The following is a 19,867-nucleotide window of genomic DNA, read 5'->3' on the forward strand; positions in this document are numbered from 1 at the left end:
TTGCTGAATGCTTTGAGTATATTCCAACTAATAAGGTTTTCAACCCCCTGAGCATTTGTATTTCACTTTGAATTAATCTTTGTCAGATGAGCTCCAGGCATTACTAAAGCAGAGTGAACCGGTTGCATAAAACTTCACATTCAGTTCCTTGCGCCACTGGCCATGACAGCACTATAATAACTAATATACAGAATAGAGAATTTCCCTATCTTCAGAAGATCCCACACACCCACTGTGGAACAAATTCCTACTAATTAAAAATTGTTCCATGGGAAGGGTGGTGGAAGAAGATGTGGAGTATTCAAATATTTTGAAAGATATTTAATTGAATTTCTTTCTTTCAACCAGCATTCAGTGCCCAGACAATAGTCCAGATGGAACTGTGCAATTTATTTTAATGATGACATGCTGTACAGTCACATGCATCTGTAGATATGGATAAAACCAAAAGAGAAAATGCTAAATATGAACAGAAGTATAACAGACTTCCCCAGTTTTCATTGTGAAATGAAAAGAAACAAAAAAAAAAAAAAAGGAAACAACAGGTACTGAAGAGAATAAGTCAAATAACTAACATGGTCTTATTTTATAATTAGAACATTCAAGTTACACTAGTTAAAAAACATGTATTTCTGAAACGGTGTCCTCTTCAGTAGAGGATACAGAAATGATATATTTTGTTACCTTTTGCAATCTCCAGGAGAATGTACTTCACACTGAAACACTCAGACCTATTTTCCTCCAATTTCAATATGTCGTCTTTAGTTGCAACACAGACATGTGTCACGGTGCACACAACACCAGCTGCTCCCACCTTTTAAACACATCTCCACACAACCCCACGCAAGCAAACTGAGCTTTTGCACTGCAATTTCCTCGTTTCATAATAATGACTGCACCCTTTAGTTTACCAAGAACAATTAGGCCTGTCTGGATAAGCAAAATGACCACATTCTGTGGTCTCAATGTCTATGAGAATCCCTGTCAAAATACAAGCTAACATACTTGTTTGCACATTAACCGGCCACGTTTTAACCTCGGCTTCCAACAGCCCGCCAGAAAGGGCCCAGGGTAATGTGGCTAACATTTCTCAATTCTTCAAACTCAAAGCATGCTATAGTTACTGACAAAGGCTTTTTGTTTTCAAAAAGTCCCCCACAAACCGAAGATAAACAAGACAAAACAAAGGTTTATTAATCTTCCTGAAAATAACAACGTTTGACAAGAAAAATAAGCTTAGAAACAATGCTCAGCCCAATGTTATATTGACTTGCTCTCCTGCTTCTGCACACTTCTATCTGGGCAATTATTCTTCATTTAAGATGTTCTCTCACATTCCCTGAAGTTTCCTTTAATAAGTTGCTATTTAATGGCATTTAGACCAAGAAAAGCAAAATAATTTGTGTTTTATAGTGAGCTGCAAGCCACTCAATACGATTCATTATAGCACAGATTGTCTTAAGAGATGCTTCACATCAGCCCTGTGTTATTCCAGTGCTGAATGCAATTCATATACCCAACAAATAATTATGCAAAAGCGCATTATAGCAGTACTTTACTGACTAGCACAATGCAGTTAGAATAAATATGTAGTATCTTGCAACCCAATAGCCAGGAGCTTGTAATTTACAGCCCATCAATAGTAACTTTCTACATAAACACTGATCTTTAGTATATGTGCATGAATAATAGCTTTATTTCTCACACAGATAGCCCTAACTTTAGAAGACTTGAATTTTTTTTTCTCTGCAATGATTCATAAAATAAAATGTACATTTCCAGAAAAATCTCTTTGACATTAAATATCCCAAGACTTTGGAATTTAAAACTAATATGCTGAACTGGCTTCATCAAGTATTTTAACCTGTTACCTAATATACAATTGCCTTCCACAAGAAGTACTGATTTAGGATAAGCCAATGCAAGTTGCAACAATGGAAATTCCTGCTAGATACGAGACAAAAGAGTTCACAGCAAGGGTGGTGAAATGTAGTATGTCTAGCAAGGCTGCAAAATTTCCATCCTTGAGATATACAAAACTGAGACAGATGGGGCCCTGAGTGACCTGATCGCACTTGGAAATTGTGGCCCTGCTTTGAGCAGGAGTTTGACAAGATGACCTCCTAAATTATTCTATAATTGTATAACAATGTAGGGGATGCCCATAGGCACATAGGAAGTATATCCACACCAGATGTCTTACTATCTGCTTGCTGCTTTTTCATCTTACAGAAAGAGAGAACAGAACATGACTGGATGCAGACAGAAGAACACCGTACCTGAGGTATGATGGACTGCACAGCTTTAAAAGGAAGACACCCATCACTTTGTTCAGTTTAACAGTGAGCCTAACTCTCACTGTTAAATAACTGCAACCATTGCAGGAGCATTTTCTTCCCCTCAGCCCTTATGGATATATAGCCTGCCCTGAAAGCAAGAAGTGGCAGAGAACCCGTGCTGGAAATGTACCTGCTGAGCATCATGCAAGCACAGCTCTGGGATGCTTTCAGCTATGTAAAGTAGCAAGTGGTCTCGGGGAAGAGGTTTGAGAACCAAAGGCAAGGAAGGGACCACATGATAAAGTCAAGTGGCTGAGTCACACAGTTGGACTGAAGATTTCAGTCTGTGCTCCCAAAACAGCTTGTGCATTTTTCAATAGAACAGCAGGCACTGCATATACAACACTTGGGTAAATTTTGAATGGGATGTACCCAGACCAAGAAGCCACATCATGTAGAGAAAACACCTACAAGACATTTTTAATTCAGAGAGAGCGACCATTTCCTGCAGAGAGGAGAGAAGCTGCTGAATAGACAGTGAGTGGTACCTTGCTTCTTTGAAAGGCTGCTCAGTCAGGTTGTGACACATTCCTACCAGCTCACTTTGCTTTTAAGTTAGGAAGGGAAAAAAAAAAAAAAAAAAAATCTAGCACTTCATTGATGGACAGTTGCCAACTCCCTCAACAACTATGACCACCAGGTCTCTCTCTCATCGCAGCTGAGTGCTATAACCATTAATCCTCTCCACTTTCACTCTCCCCGAGTCAGATCTCCTCTTGCCTGTTAGCCTTCTGGCCTTTTGCCAGACTTCTGCTTTTGCATTTCTGGATACATTAAGGCCCAACTTGAGAACTGTGATGGAGCACGCTCCCTGTCAGGACACTGAAATCCTTGGCAGGTAAGAGCTTGCTCTGAAGCTGTAGGTTCAGATCCAGTCAGGCTGCAGAGGACCTAAATGCAGAGCTTCCACTTTCTGAACCAAGGACTCCTAACTTCCACACAACCATGCCACACATGGGCATCTACATCATTGCCATTAGTTCCGGTCAGAAAAGGCTTTGGGGTTTGACAAGAGCACCCAACTATAACCTGATACAGGAGATTTAAACTGTTCCCGAAGGCTGTCACAGATGCCTGCCTAAGCATGCTTACTTGTGTAGCCCAAAACAGCATTTATCTGTCCCCACTTGCAATAGGGGAACTCCAGCTATGGTAAAGAGAGCAGAAGCACCTGATCATTGGGCCTGGTGACACAAAGTTGATCAACAAACAAAACTAAAACAGAAAAGTTCCATTCAAGGCATCTTTTAAAAATGAACAGAAAGGAAAGAAATTAATTCTAAATCTTCATTAAGGTTCTGAACCCACTTTGAATAATGAATGCCTGTTTTCCCTCAAGTGATTGTGTTATTCATGGTGCTAGTGAGCGAAGAACTTGGAGCAACTTCCTCCCGAACCAGTACTAATTTAACTGATCTTTAAATAATTTCCCAAAGAGTTAAGTGCAACTCAAGTGTTGCATCAGCAATGTGAGAGAAAAAAAGAATCGGAATATTCTTTCATAAGCAAACCCAAAACTAAGAGAAAACTCAAATCAAAGCACCGGTTCTCAGACAGGCTGCTTGAGACTTTTATTCCTCAATCTCGGAAACACAGGTATAAGATACTATTAAAACAAACTAAACTTAATTCAAGAAACTATTTCCCATAACCTAATTTAAAATTTTAAACAAACCTCAAAAGAGAGCAATATGTCCTCTACAAAATGTTCTGCTGACTTAAAAAAAAAAAAAAACAAACCACCTGTATAAATTAGCACACATGAGCAGCACTTTCTCATGAATGTTAATATAACCAAACTAAATCCAATAAATATGAAGGCAGAAAAAAATTGCAAGCAACGTAGTTATTGCTTATCTGGAAGAAATGCAAGTTAGGATAAACAGGAATTTTATTTTGTCCTGGTGACACAGCAACTTTCAAAGTTCCATCACCAACGTCCCATTGACTGCCAGTACGGGTTAGGCCCTGAGCACTTCTATTGCTTTTGTAAATATAGATGAGATTATTTGCAAAATGTTACCAAGAGTAGCTACTTTTCCATTTAAAGGAACCATATGCTGTGCATTTAACTGTAAGTGTCCCAAAGTCTTCATGCTGCATCCCTTCCCCCACTACCATGAGTCCACTGTCTGAGCCTAACACTCATCAACATCAGACTTTTTTATGATTGGAAGTTCATTGAAGCAAGAAGCATCTCTAATATTTATTTGGATGGTGCCTAGTACACATTTTCAGGCTGTGAGAAATATGTTTTAATTACTGCATTACCAAGCTGGGGAAAAAATTCGACCAGTTCAGAAGAAATAGTTTAAACTGATGATAGGTATTAACAGTTCATGGATACATGTGCTTTCTGTAGGTAGCTCTTTACCATAAAAATATATTAAGTGCAAGACCTTCAAATAACTACAAAGTCTTCCTTCCTGAGGAAGTACATTAATATTAGGACTTCAACATCTGTTCTTAGAAAATTTTAAAGTGTCTGAATCCAGCTAATTAGCTGGCACAATTATGAAGAAAACAACTGACAGCCAATTCAACAGTACACTGGGGAAGATATAAGACTCTACATCACTGACTACATATTGAAATTTAAATACCTCTTTATTGTCCCTGGAAGATCCAGACTGAATGGAATTTGATAGGAAGTTGCTAAAGTGTCATCCACAGCCTTGCTTATTTCCTGTAGTTCTCTCAAAGAAATGCAGCCAAGTAAAGCAGTCAGTTCACAGTCCTGTGACTGAATAAGCCTATCTTGTTCTTCAATTTCTCTTCTTAGCTGTTGATCTTTTGCTTCTAATATGGCCAGTCTTGCTCGGAGGTCTTCAATTTCTTTCTGCATAGAACAGAAACCCGAGTTTACTATCAACCCTATTAAAGAAACTCCTCTGCCCCTAGAAAAATGCAGTGCAAGTCTCAGAAGTAGCATGAATTAAGGTTGTCCAATTTAGCACATTAAACGAGAAGACGTTCTTTTGTTGACACACAAAAATTCTTACGTCTGTTGTATTTAGAAACTCTAATCCTTCCACAGTCTGAAATTCCCCACCTCCATTTCAACATCAAATTTCAGGTTCCTCTTCCAACACTGTCAGTCACCTTCAAAATACAGGAGTATTTCCCAAGTTAAAAACTTCCCAAACCCCCCCAAAATCTCAGTTCAACCATGACAGCAGAATCTTGCTACAGACTGGCAGCTAAAATGATCAACCATCTATCTGTCCTCCTGCAGAATATCCCTGCAATGGTTTCTCTAGACTTCCAGTCCAACATCAGGCACAGAATGCAAGTGGTGAATCACTGACTGTCTGGCCAGTCCTTTTGATTATTAATATTTAATTTTAATTAAAAGCACAAAATCCCTCCCTTGACTTAAAATCACCAGAGCTTCAACCTCAGTTGCACTCATCTTGCCAAAAGTTCAAACCCCGTGCATTATGATAATGAACTTTCTTGCAAGAGTACGTTCTAATTTTTCCTTGAAAACCCAACAGATAGCTTGCACCCAAGGAAGAAGCACTTTGTGAAGGAGTCTAGGCTGCTGAGTTAATAAAGTTATTTAATATATGGCCCTTGGCTCATTTGTCCCAGAATTTGAAAAGTGATTTAAAAAAAAAAAAAAAAAAAAAAATCAAAGGAGAACTACTTGCTATCGAAGTAGTTGAATTCCACATTGGAGAATTTGGTTCTATTCCTACATTTCTTACAGTCTCTGTGAAACTTCGCAAGCCACTTAAACTATTATCTCCACACACAGCCACAGATTGAATGCTCACCATTTTCCACACAACCAACAAGAGGGGTCTCTGAAGTGCTATCTATAGACTCTCAACAGAAATCAAAGCTCATAATTCCATGCTCTGGCCATATTCAGTCCAGCTAAAAAAAAAAAAAAAAAAAAAAAAAAAAAAAAAAAACCCACAACCCCACCTTTTTCAGGTAAATAACTAGGCATTACAAAACCAACATTAGAAACAAACATATAGCTTTTTATGGCAATTCACTGCTTCATTCTCTATCTGTACAATGGCAATAAGAATATCTCTTCATCCAAAGCAATGTAACCGAGATAAAATTAAGTGGTTTTGAATCACTCGAATGCCATGTTGATTAATGCCACAAAAAGAGCCCATTCACAAATTAATAAATCTGCATCCAAAAGAGGGTTTGAGTGGCATACAGTAAAAGGGTTCTGGGACCGAATACTGAGTAATGAAGATAAAATGGTATTCTGAGTATCTGAACAAGCACTTTTCATCTTCGGCCACCTTACAGGAAAAAAAAAAAAGGCATGCTCATATAATTAAAGACTCATAAAACATACATACTAGGCACAGATAACTGACTTTGGCATTTCTTTGCTTTCTGAGTGCTTCACTTTGAAACCTTAACATTCTTTTAATGTTTTCAATGTAATTTAAGTGAAGTTTAGTTCACTACTGCTCATTTTGTCAACAAACGTACTTTCAGGTTTGCTGCACTGCAACAAGCTCCCTGAGTATCACTTAAACCAAGAAGAAACAGTCCTTACATGTTAAAAGGCTGACTGGCTCAAAAATTTCAACTTATATTAGTCCTGCGCACTAGAGTCATCAATTATTTTCCTCTGTTTTTGGTTTTAGATTTACCGACAAGATAACAGAGTGGCCAGTGTTTCAACTCACAGGCATTTGTCAAGGACAGAAAGGTCAGCAGGCCAAAAACATCAGGTTTGTTTCTTTCAGTCTCAAATTAAGCTTTTAGTGTGCACAAAGGACAATTCTGTCTCTGTGTTACTGGTTTGGGAATACTGCCAAAATCTTAATAGGCCCTACTTAATACAAAGACCTTAATATTCTATGAAAACGTAGTAATTGCAATCACTGCAATAAGCAACCTACATGGGAACAGAAAGGGAGATGAACAGAATTTGGTTTTACAAACACACTTTTAGTACTGAAATGTTTTTACAACATAAATAGATACCAGAAGCACACAATCTGCGTTCACAGAGAGAAAGCTGTTCTGCTCGGGAATAGTTCACAGGCATTCTTGGGAGAATGGAAATTTTAGTCAGTAAACTGGAATTCTCCCGCGTTCTCTTCCAGAAATGCCAAGAAGCCTTTAATGTGCTCTTGGTCAGCCTCCAGGGACAGATAAAAAGGACTTAAAGTCTCAGCATAGAGCAGCAGATGATATTTAGCTCACTAAACATAAGCTGGAGTTTTACTTTGTGGATTTGAATTTAAACCGAGATTTCTAACACGACAGCTAATCAGTACTGACTGTAAACCTCCAGCTTCACTTATGACCTGGCGATCTCCATGAAGTACAGACTGCAGTAGAAACATTAATATGTAAATTTTAGATAATGTCACAGGCTCTCAAATCCCTGACGACAAATGCAGAACCAACAGGACAGAGGGCAGAAGGAAAAGGAAAGAAAAGTAGGGCTGAGGGTTAAAAAAAAAAAAAAAAGATTATTTCAGATCATGTGAGATTTTTGGGCAGGAGCAATCCTTAAGGGATGCTGGGAGCCACCAAACATCACAGGTCAGCCTTCTCCAGAACCTCAAATTCATGATAGTTTTGATCAAATGCTCATAAATAGCATGCCTGTACAACGATGTGGCTAATTTGTCCCTAGTGTAACTACACAGGAATAAAGATTCACCTGGAACAAGCATAAAAACATTAGCTGGTGTGGAGTCTTAAGTACAGCAGTTTTCAGTTGAATATTTTGAGGTGGCTGGTTGGATGTCTAGATTATCAAAAATAGTCTTCTGGACACTGATAATGTTGAACAACACTATGTCTCCTCTTATATGTTGATGAAATAAATCTAAACAATACAAAGGTGATGACTAGGATAGAAAAGACATTTCTTCATCTAATCAAGATTTTGCAATAGCCATCTAAGATGCTTTTCTGTATTTCTTTCAGGTTTTTATATATATATTTGTGTGTATACAAACACACAGATGATTATACTATCAGATCCACCAAAGGAAGAAAAGTATCAAAAATAATAAGATTTTAAGACAAAACCACAGAAAAAAAGAAAACTAGACCTACTAGCTCTCTAAGATGGCACACTGCTGAGTGTGATCACCAAGGTTTAAAAGGAAGTGGAGCAAAGACTTGTACTAGACAGTAAACTTAGATTTTTGAAGGAGAGTGAGAAGAAAGAGCTAAATTTTGCTTAAAAGGCTTGCAGATTTAAAATTGGACAGAAGCCATCTTAAAAACATTCCATTTGCCAAATTACCACATTGTGACATCACGTGTCAGTGTAAAGTTATTGCTGGCAAATGCTGACTGCTCCATGATGATTCCTTCATCCTTATGAAATGCATCAATCATCTTTCAGGAACAAAAGGCGGTAAATCATGTATTTATAGTCAATTCTAACTAGAAACGGATGAAAACTTTTTGTCTTCAAATAAAAACTTCTGAAGATCAGCGAAATATTAAAATGGCAAATTAGAACATAAAGAGCACACTTAAAAAGATAATGAGGAAATTTAAAGCACACACACAAGCCACCAAGCCTTCCAGTTCTGCTTCTCCATAATGAGATTAACACAACTCCTGCGGCTGCCATCTCCAATCATCACTTAGATTATCAACTGGACTACAGCCAAGGCTCTAATTGCTGCACAGAAGCAAAGTCACTATTACAATAAATTTATTTAATTCTGTGTGACAGCTTACAAGCTTTTCCCCACGCAGCACTGGTTCTTATAGACAACTTTGCAGTCCTGTTACCTGTAACCATTTCTTTTCTTGAAAAAGTTGGTTTCGTTTTGTGGCCGAAACCTGCAACCTCTCCTGGTAAGCAGATCTCAAAAGTTTATGTTCATTTTCATGCCAAAGCTGGGTTTCTTCATGTCTAACCCTTTGAAAAAAAAAATGAAAAAAGCTAAAAATTAGCGTTATCACTGAGTATTGACATCTCAGATTAAATAGATCAGAATGCTACATGTTACCTTCAGAGTCATAACACTCCATCACCAGAATGATTACATCTTAAACGGATACAGTTAGAGAACAAGAGATTTTTCCTTGGCATATCTTCCTTTATTATCTCAAACATTTACACTGTTTTTACAACATGCTGAAGAAGGAAAAAGGAAAACTTGCATAGCTTCAGGCTTCCCCCAGCTTTTTCATATTTCAGAAATTTATCCATCACTGCCTTGAAAGAGACAAAACTAAGGCATGTAATTTCTATCAATACAGAGAAAAATCTCTCTTAGACAGAAGTTTAGGAACTTGCCAAAGCCATTTTTGCAGCTTCTGTCAGCTTTTGGAGACTACATTAAAGATCATCTGGAGTGTTTGCTCCACAATGCCAAATTTTGCTTCTCTCTTGCACAGCGAGTTCTTTCAAAATTGCAGTCAGTCCGATTCCTCACAGTGGTCAGTACAACCCTCAGCTGTAAATCTTTGAATGATTGGACCCCAAGGTAATCAGTGCATTACATTAAGTGTCAAGTCTATAATCAGCCTCTCAAAATGCAACTGCAAACAACACAAATCTATTTTGTCTTGCATGTTCCTGCATAAGGGCATGCATACTTGCAAGGCCAATTGCATTTCTGTATCCATCTCTTAGAGACAAGTGCATGCATTTCCACATAAAGGGTACAGAGCTGCATTTCAATATCTTGTTTAAAAAAATACTCTCAAACAAAGAATGTTTTTGAAGCATGATTTCCCATCGTAATCTTGCAAAGCAAATACATCCATGCCGCATACAAAACATGCATCACCAGTCTGCTTTAAGCATGATTAATCACACAATTATGATCTCCATGCACAGCTGTTTAACAAGTGTGTAGAATAAGAGGTTCCTGTCTCTTCTGCAGGACCATCAGAAGACATGCATGCTTTACTCCCTCTCTATGGGCTGAAGAATGTACTGAAAAAGCAAAATAAAACCCTGGCACTAAAATAAATGGCATTAATACTTAAACAAAATAGACATAATGACAGTGTAACTGTATTTCTGTAATAACAGAATAGATCAAAGAGACACCCGTATTATGAGGTGCTAGGCCATCACTGTATATGTGCCTTACAATCATTATAGATTGCTGTGGCTCCAACCAACCACGCTTCCCAGCAGCTCTGAAGCCTTCTTCTTTTAGTAAGAGCTGCATCTTTCTGAGAGCTGTATGCAATAGAAACTTCCGAGTAGATGGTCAAAATTTAGGAAACATTCCACAATGTTTAAACGTAGGTTATTCTCAGAACCTCCTTGGAAATCCCATGTACATCTGCCTACTTGATACTGAGGAAACAGAAACAAGATCTCTCTGACCTCACCAAACCTGGGTGATTGCACGAACACAGTATTGTTCCTAAGCTAAACATGACCAAACCTGGCTCCTACCGCTTGCCCCCAATATCATGTGTCAACACCGAATGCATTCACCTAAAATCTCATCTCATAATTTAATCAAGTAAAACATGATGGGCATAAATTTCAATCTCATGTATTAAATAACCTGCCATACACACTTTTCATTTAAAAAGTTCTTTATTTGCAAAAAGATGAGACTGGCTTAACTACAGTAGTGCTGCAATGATCTGGTCTTCTGGGGCTCGTCTGATCATCTTTTTAATTTTCCAAGTGAAAAAAGAAATCTTAGGTATATTGGTTTTGTTCCGATTCAAAATGAAAATAAAAACTGAAGCGTACAAATTTTCCTTGAAGTACAGGGTCATGTTTTCCACCCTGTACTATCTAAAAATACTGTTGGAACAGAAAAATTTTAAAACACCCCTATTGAAGACAAAGAGTACGCTTGCTGCATCAACAAGAGAGTCAGACCACAGACAAAGCAGTGTGAAAGGCTACAAGAATCAAGCGAAAAAAAGAAAGGGTGTTACAACAACAACAACAGTCAAACCCAAGCTCAAAGAAAGGAGTGTGCACAAGATAAAAGTGAAGAGGATATTCATCTGACCCTGAAGAATGGCACTGCTCTCAGACCTGAGCAAAGAGAAGAGTTACAGATATAACCATCCAAAGAACAGAAACACTTTCATAAATGTATATATATGATATATATTTTAGATATAAAAATATATTATATATACACATTATCTAGGAAAAAAATAAGCAGGCTACGTATTTCAAGGACGCTTTAGTGACTCAATTTTTATGACACTGAAGACACCACCACCTCTAAAGCCAAAATCATTATTACAAATTAATGCATAGAGCGAACATGTTTTAATGACAAATACAGAATGTTGTATCCTAACCTTTAAGGAATGGTAAAACAGCTTCTTAGGGCCTCAGAAGGTAGGAGGAAACAGCTCTAAGGAGCGCAGTTTGTTTTAAACCTGCCTCATTACTAAATACTATAAATAGAGGTTAAAAATATCCTTAAAAGTCTCAGATTTCGCAAGAAAATCCTGTTACCTGTACCGATTTTATCTAATTTTCATGTATATCAAAAATTACACCCAAACGTATTGACTAGCACACTGCAGCCTTTATATGTACAAGCTGCCAGAAAACAAAAGGTGGTTCTTCTTTCATTTGTGCTATTGCATTTGAGAATAGCTTCCAATACCTATGAAGAATCCTCTTTCTTCTAACAACAGTAACCAGTAGCATAACTGAAGAAAGACCTAGAAATAGAGACAATTTTTTCTTCCTAAGCTAACTACCTCCCTTGGGTCATCCAACGCATCTCGCATTCCCTCAATCTTTGAAGTTGTTATCTCTTCAAGAGAAGGCTGAGAATTTATTTTTGTGACTTTGTACAGTGCTGAGCACATTATTGCCACCTAACAAGTGACACATAAAAGGAAGCTCCCAAAGTTCTATTCATATCAAAGAAGAATCTGTTTTTACTTTAAATTTAAATATCCTTTCATTGCCTGAAAAGGAGCATCAGAATTAACTCCACGGGGAACCATTGCTCAAGTGGCCTTGCTGTTGTATGCTTAAGCTACTGTGTCAAGGATTCAATCCCATTCCCACTCAACATCAGTGAGAAAAGTTCCATTTAATCCACCAATTCATCATGATCAATGTTTTTCAGGGCAATTCTGAAAGAATTGTATAAAGAAAAAAGGAGGGGTGGGGGAGGATTTTTATAACAAGCTCCATGTCGATATAAGGTCCTTAAAACTCTTTAATAAAGTTATTCATAAATTGTATTCTGCATTTTGAGAAAAACAGAAGCATCATTTTACATAATAAGGAATCAACAAACTTACCGATGATCGGCAGCCCAGCGCAATGCTGCTTGAACTTGGGTAACGAACCTATCCAAAAAACTGCTAACTGAAGGATGCCTTGAAGGAAGCTGAAATTTTAAAGAATTTTTCTCTTTCTCCAGTTCTTCCAGTTTCCGTCTAAATTTATCAGCTAGAAATTAAATTTTAAAAAAAAAGAGTTACTTAACAGTGACAAAAAGGTTCCATTTTACCTGAAGAAGAGGTCGATCAACAAAAAGTAAAATCCACCTCACAGACGGTTCTTCTCCTTTTGATAAAATATATCGGTCTGTTTTGCTCAAGGATGAATTACTAAGACTACAATGGAAAACATCAGATAACCAGGACGCTAAGCTACTTTCTATGACAAAGACAAAACTGCAGGCTTCCCAGCACTTTCACAGAGTTTTAATCTGGTAAGGCTCCAAAGAATTGGCTCAAAGTTATCATATGTGCTCTTTTCCTAGAGTAACAGCTCTGAATTCAATTCTAAGAAAACTCCTACTCCTCACTGCTCCAGTTTTAAAACAATCTTAGATGGCAACTATACATTTAAAGTCTGATCTTGTAAAAAATTGCATTGTTATTAGGTCAAGAACTGAAGAATCACATATGATATCTCAGCAATATATTTCAGCAGAAAATGCACGTGCAATTATAACAATTAAATAATTATCTCATTCCAGGCTCTCATGAATTACGCTTAGTTTAATCATCCAACAAAAAGATTTACTTTCAACTTTAAATAAAAAAATAGCAGTGGGCCTTAAGAAATTGCTTTCGCTCTACCATAACTCTATAAATTTCTTAGAGTAAACACTTCTCTATATAAGTTAGTTCTTATTTGTTTTCTGTCCCTGTGTAGAAAACAAAGGAACATAGTTCCAATTACAAATTATTACTTCTGGTACGTATATTCTCTCTCCTCTATAGTGCCAGGATACTAGCAAAATCACATACATGACAGATAATAAGCCTGGCTGGTCCAAGCCAGAACACCTTTGATGATACATTAGTCAAATCAGAGAGTTTTGAGCTAGCCCACAAATGGAAAACCTTTACAGTTCAGTACTTCCCTCATGACCTCGTTGCCTACAATTTTGTGTGATTAGTATTCCTTCCCTTCTAACATTTTCAATACAACATGTTACTATCAGAATAACATCCATCTGTGCATGCTTTTTACGGCTTATTTTCTTCCTTTATCCTCAAAGGGGTTTTAAGAAGAGGGGTTGTAAGAAGAGGGGTTGTTTACATTTGCTGGTTTAGCGAAATGATCCATTTTTACAATAATCTATCATTAGTACTGATCTCCCTTCTGCTTCTGTGCCAATGGGGTGGAATAAAGACACCAAATGTACTAATGAGACTAGATCTTCTCCCTGGGCCAGCAGACTGTTCCAGGGTGAACTCATGTTGTTGTTATTATTAGGGTGCAAAACACTGCCAGAAGGCTCTAGCTGAAACAATCACCACCCAAGTTACTGCAGGGTCCAGGCCTTGCCCCAACAATCACATGTACACGTGTGCATCCTTTTCCTGCAAAGGAGAAACACCTTTTCAGGCGTGGAGGTGAATCACATCTGTGGTGTGTTTCTCAGGGACCACAGTTGAACAGATTCGTCCTACTCCTATCACCACAAGGAAATTGGAATTTGGGCCCAGATGAGACTCCCAAGCCCATACTTTGACCAGAAAAACATATCAGCATTCACATTTCACGTGGAATTTCAAACACAGCCATCAAAAATATCACTGTTACAAACAGAAAAGTAAGAGTTGGATTGTTATCAATGACCGCTGAACGCCAAAACACATGGAAACACCTTTTACTCAAACCATTCACCATTGGGCTTCCTGTGTTACCCGAGCAGGAGTTGTGGCAACCCTCTACAGCCATTTAACGATGTTGTCATTGTTCTACATAATTATGCTCACACCGTGTTTGTGTGTCCAGTTGTTTCATCGTTCTACTCCTACCCATCCTGGCCCCAGAAACAGGCTATTTTGGGAAGGAAAACAGATGAGGGGATCCACATGCCAATTCATTCTCTCTCTCATTAATTCTTGGCTGCATCCTGCTTTATATATTCCAGTCTACACAGTACTCAATTAGTTCCTACTAACAGACGTTTCTAAATAATTTGTTCCACTGGCATTTTATAAGTACTATTGCCGGCCATATCCGCTTGTTATCTCTCAGCACTAAATGATTTTTTTATTCTTTCAGCATTGCAGTTAGGGGTTACGTTTCAAGAGACTCCAGCACTACTGAGCTGAACACTGCAGCACTCGGCTTTTAGGCTCCTCTCCTGGAAAGGAGACCCCTCAGTTTGACCTGGCTGATGTCTTCAGCGCGTGTAGAGACCAAGGCACCTCAGTGCCAGCTGCAGAGCAGGGAACCATGCAAATAAGGCTCATCTCAGTCCAGCTTTCAGTGCTGCAGCTCAAGAGAGATCTGGATCAAGCAGAAGTAACAGAAACGTTCAGAAGTCTAGCAAATAGGACATGTAAAAAAAGAGGGCAATAACCAGGGTTCCTTGATCTAGTGGAGATAAAGACTGAGGGGAGTAACTTCCAGTACTATTCCATACCAGGAAGCTGCAAAAGCAAGCAGTAATACAATGCTTTTCACCTCTCCTCAGAACTTGAGTCCTCAGTAACAAACCTGAGTTGCAGCAAAGGAGATGAGGAAAAACATTGGATACAGTAAAGCACTAAAACTAACTGCTTGGGACAGACAGGAAATCTCCACCAGTGTTGGTTTTCAGGTCAGACAAACATCTCTCACGAATAGCTCTCACATAGTTTTTAAGGTCGAGGCCAGCAAGATCAAATGTGTTCTCCTGAGATCCCTTCCCACCATATTTTCTAGGATTTTTCAGCCAAGAGGCAGACACAGAAGGCCTTTGCTATTCGTACGCCATCAGACTCAAGGACACCACTTTCTTTCACCTTCATTTTAGTCTTTCAAGTGTGTTATTCCAACGCAGAAAAGACCTTCACAGAACCCCAGAGCTCACTGATGGACTGAGACACTGAAAGAAACCACACACACACAGATACCTCCATCACCCACAAAAGCTTAATACTTTGTTGCTCTGTCCCATACTTCACTTCAAAATAAGTCATTTAACACACAGCTTACATGCAAAAAGCAATCCCCCGTCTGATGAAGTTCTTAAAAGAAGGAACTTCAATGTATTCAATACATACTGTTTTACAGACAAGCACTTGGAATAAGCCTTAATTCTCTTTACCAGCCTTTTATTTTACCGTATTCTGTTGCTAGCTTGCTGCCTTATAGCAGTCCTACAGATACCCTAGATGAAGCTTCTACTTCAGTGCAAACAGCAAAAGTTAACCCTTAAATTACCCTCTGTCCAATCTGTTACTGCCTGGTGCACTTCAGACATCCCGCTCAATTTAAAGCCAACCCAGAGTACTGGCCTGGAAGATGCTGACTAATGCTGTTCTCAATTAAACAGACAGCAGTCAGAGAACTGCATTGTCTCCAAGATCATGTTTTGTAATAGCTTTGAGCAAATCAAGCAATTTCCATAATTTTTAATTGACCATATGAGAACATCTGGCTACCTTCTCTACCTTTTTCATATTCTGATATTGGTTTTATTCCCTTGAAGACAAGGTTCGCTTTATCAGAACTATTTATCATCATTTAAAAAACATTTAAGAAAATCATCATAGTAAGGGTAGAACCTCATTTGCTACATACTACATATATTTATGATTATTTATGTCTGTTCTTTGCTGATAGGTGGGAAGATGATCAATTGTGCTATTCTACAAATTGCTGGACATTAAGAAAGCGTTTCTTCAGCTAGTTCAACTAGAGAAGGTCATTTGATCCTGCCCCACAATCCTGTAAACCACCCCCTCCCTCTTCCCTCACTTCCCCCCAAAATCTGAAGGACCTAAACTAGGATTTGTGTAGGGTTTACAGGCGTAAATCACCCATTGCAGCCCTAAAATCTTTTTCTTACCTGCTAGATACTTCCAGAGCCAGGTAACCTCCCGAGCATTCACTTCCTTAAAAACTTAAGGCTTCCAAGATGACTGAAGTGTTTTTGTATACTCAGCATCAAAGATACTGTTACCTACTTCGTAGGAACTAAAGAAGTCCCAGGTTCAGATCCAAAGACCCCCCTAGCAGCCTGTCTCCAACCACACACAGTTAGCAGGCCTTTAGAGAGTAGACTAAGAACCAGGGTGCAAAGTGCCCCTTTACCCTGATACTGTTCCTGAACCTCTAATGTCTGTCAGCTGAAAGACTTCCTGAGCAAGACACTACTCCTAGATCACTTCACTGCTTTGAGTGGGAAAAGGGAAAGGAAAAAAAAAAAAAAGAAAAAAGAAAAAAAAATGACCAACTGGTGGACACCTATCCACCAGAAACTGCTTTTTTTCTCAGGCTATCTATGCTTTTGGTCTCCAAAATATACTATAACAGAGAATTTCAAAATGGAATTATGAATTTTTTAAACACATAGCCCATTCGGTAATTTTAAATCTAAAGTCTAATGATCTTATTAGGTGTTTCCTTTTTTTTTTATATTGTAAATAAAACAAAACATTCCTTCTTCACTTTCCCTGCACATTAATAACTTAGGCATCATCATGTTCAAATCGCACCACTCCTTTTCCAGGACAGAGATACTTATATTAGCTAAAGCAATGCTACAAAGGCTAGAAAGCAAGGAGTCTAATGCGGAGCTTGAATACGTGACTGAAATGCAGCTGGAGAACAGACTAGTAAGCAAGGTGTCTACAGCCCAGTTATTAGCATTGGCCTCCTGCAAAATTACTTGCAGGAGAACATGCAGACCAATTAATATCCAAATATGACACGTGAAGACATATACTGTGATAAGAACTGAAGGCATCACAAGCAACTGGAGTATGCGTGTGCTCTTAATTTAAGGATAAAATAATTAACTATTTAACAGTACCAAAAAGATACACAGTAGAAGATATTCAATTCCTTGCAAGTCCTAACACTGGATATGCGTAAAAGGGAGCTTCAGATTACATTTGGACAGTTGAGCAGCTAGCCCTTACCATGTACTGTCTGGTCACTGGTATAGAGCAAAACCTCTTCTACCTTCCATTCAGCCCTGCATATGGAAACCAACAAAATAAATCCAGTGCAGAGTCAAACTGCACACCCGGGCAAGGCTGGCTCCAAGAAGGCATGGGGCTGGGGACAGACACTGGAAGAGCCCACTGAAGCGACAGGAGCAGCAGCTGTACCCCAGAGCTATGCCTGTGCTACTATGTGAACTAAAAGGAGCACATCTGCAGAGCAAAACAGTTCCGTACTGAGGCCTCTACATCTGCAGTTCAGAGGGTCTTACTTCAGACTAGGTTTAGCATGGTCCCATGGACCAAAGGCCAGTTAGTAGCTGGAGCCCCTCGGGTACACCTCTAGAGCACTTCTTCAGACTTTGTTCCACCTGAAATAAAACCAGTCCATGCACTCCAAGACTGCTCTACAATGCAAAGCACAGCATGGTAAATGGGACAATTGGGAGATTCCCTTCAAAGGGAAGCCTAATCTGAACTAAAATGCTATTTGGGCCACGTTCTTTGGAATACTTCCAGCAGTCAGTGGAAAAAGTAGCTCCTGGAAAGGCCAGTAAGCAGAGGCTAAAGCTTTCCAGACAAGACTATAACCCCCTGGGTACCACAGCCAAACATTCGTGTTCAGTTCATAAAAGGCTAGAGCATAATGGCTGCTAGAGCAAAACGCAAATGCAATTACTTCGCTTACTCATCACTTAATTTTTTCCATTCCAACCCAAAAGGCAACTTTGTGAAATTCAGCACTCCAGCTGTGCTCCTGAACTATCACGACTACCTTGAGGAACAGCTGAGCAAACCAAACTCCCGGCTGCTAAACACCTGTTGGAGTCAGAAGCAACTGCTACAGAATTCACCCTAAAGCAGGAGGGCCAAAATCTGTAGAGTGCCACAACTCCGTAATTCTTTGTTTTGTGTGTATTCCTCAGTTATTTGGCACTCTTAGTACAGGTGACAACCCTTCTAATTCCTGCTTTACCCTACTGAGGATGCTAGACCTAGGTTTGCCTCCAATTCTGGTGCTATTTAAAGTTAAAAGACTAGTAACCTGAAGAGCACAAGAGAATAGGTCTGCTGCATTCCCAGCCAGACTCAAGGCATCAGAGTAGCCAAAATGTACAGCAATGACCTGATGTCACATTTGATGCCACAAGCTTCCCCTGCTGCAAGCAACATCAGCTGTCTACCGTCTCTCTACACCTTTTTCTTTCCTAGCAGTGAGACCCCAGTACACAGAAATTGGGTGGGGGAGGAAAGGGAAGGAAACCTGGTACTCGAAATAGTCCCTGTGAGAGAAGCAACAGAGAACAGTGTCCGAAGAATTTGTTAAAAGGACTGCTCAAGCAGGCTCTCTGCCTCCCAGCAAGCTCTGCATTTTCCCCCCATCAGTCCATACTGGTTACAAGCCAGGAAATTGCTGCCTCCTTAAAACATATATAACATTTCAGAATTTAATGTACTTAATGTCAGTGTTGCAGCAGAGTTGGGAAGCCTGAAAGCTTTAAAAAATACAACAGACATTTCAGCTGTTCTACTACTTATAAAAAGAAGCTTGACACATTAGCAGATATTCATTTCCCCTCCCTGATTCATACTGAATTTAAGAGCATTCATTTAGGTTTTGAACAAAAAGCTAAATTCTCAGAAGTTTCACAGATGCTTCCCCCAAAGCACAACACCAAGTTTCCCATCTACAGTTTACATCTTAACACTGAAAAGACTATGCTGTATATGAAACTTCTTCCCAGAATGACACTAGTGCAAGCCTAATGTAGACTTTCAGCACAAATTTTGACCAGGGCCCTTATTTCGTGGAAGATCCATAGCAGCAACACTGCTGACAAATTGCCACTCAGATCTGTAACGTGTTCTCTGTCTCTTAGTAATAACAGTTAAGTGGAGCAGTGACTTATGGGCACAAGCTGTAGGACTCAGTGGGTTTCGTGAGGGTGTAGGTACTGTAACTTTCAACGTCAGCAGGAAGATGAGCAAGAAGCCACAAAGCCAGAAAGGTTCTTCCAGCACACCTCTGGGAAAAGAGGTGGGCGAGAGCCCAGCGAGAAATGTCAGGGTCCTGACTTGGGTGATTAACCTCTTAAGTTACTTGGCCAGCATTAGAAAAATTTTGCTTTTCCATGTTTCTTTCTCATTATCACCTCCAACGATGTAGGCTGAACTATCCTTACAGCTATTCTTTCTGAGCT

The 19,867-nt window shown here is 39.0% G+C and overlaps 1 protein-coding gene across 1 annotated transcript in view; it reads right to left on the reverse strand.

Annotated features, from left to right (window-relative positions):
* The window catches only part of DISC1 (DISC1 scaffold protein), a 191,798-nt gene that overhangs the window by 134,811 nt on the left and 37,120 nt on the right, over positions 1-19,867 (reverse strand). The window contains exons 4-6 of the mRNA XM_050894209.1: positions 12,564-12,714; positions 9,090-9,219; positions 4,943-5,178 (exon numbers count right to left, since the gene is read on the reverse strand). Of these exons, the coding sequence (XP_050750166.1) occupies positions 4,943-5,178; positions 9,090-9,219; positions 12,564-12,714 (517 nt within the window). The remainder of the gene's footprint in view (positions 1-4,942; positions 5,179-9,089; positions 9,220-12,563; positions 12,715-19,867) is intronic.

The sequence above is a fragment of the Gymnogyps californianus genome, chromosome 3, assembly GCF_018139145.2.
Source record: "Gymnogyps californianus isolate 813 chromosome 3, ASM1813914v2, whole genome shotgun sequence".
Taxonomy (NCBI): Eukaryota; Metazoa; Chordata; class Aves; order Accipitriformes; family Cathartidae; genus Gymnogyps; species Gymnogyps californianus.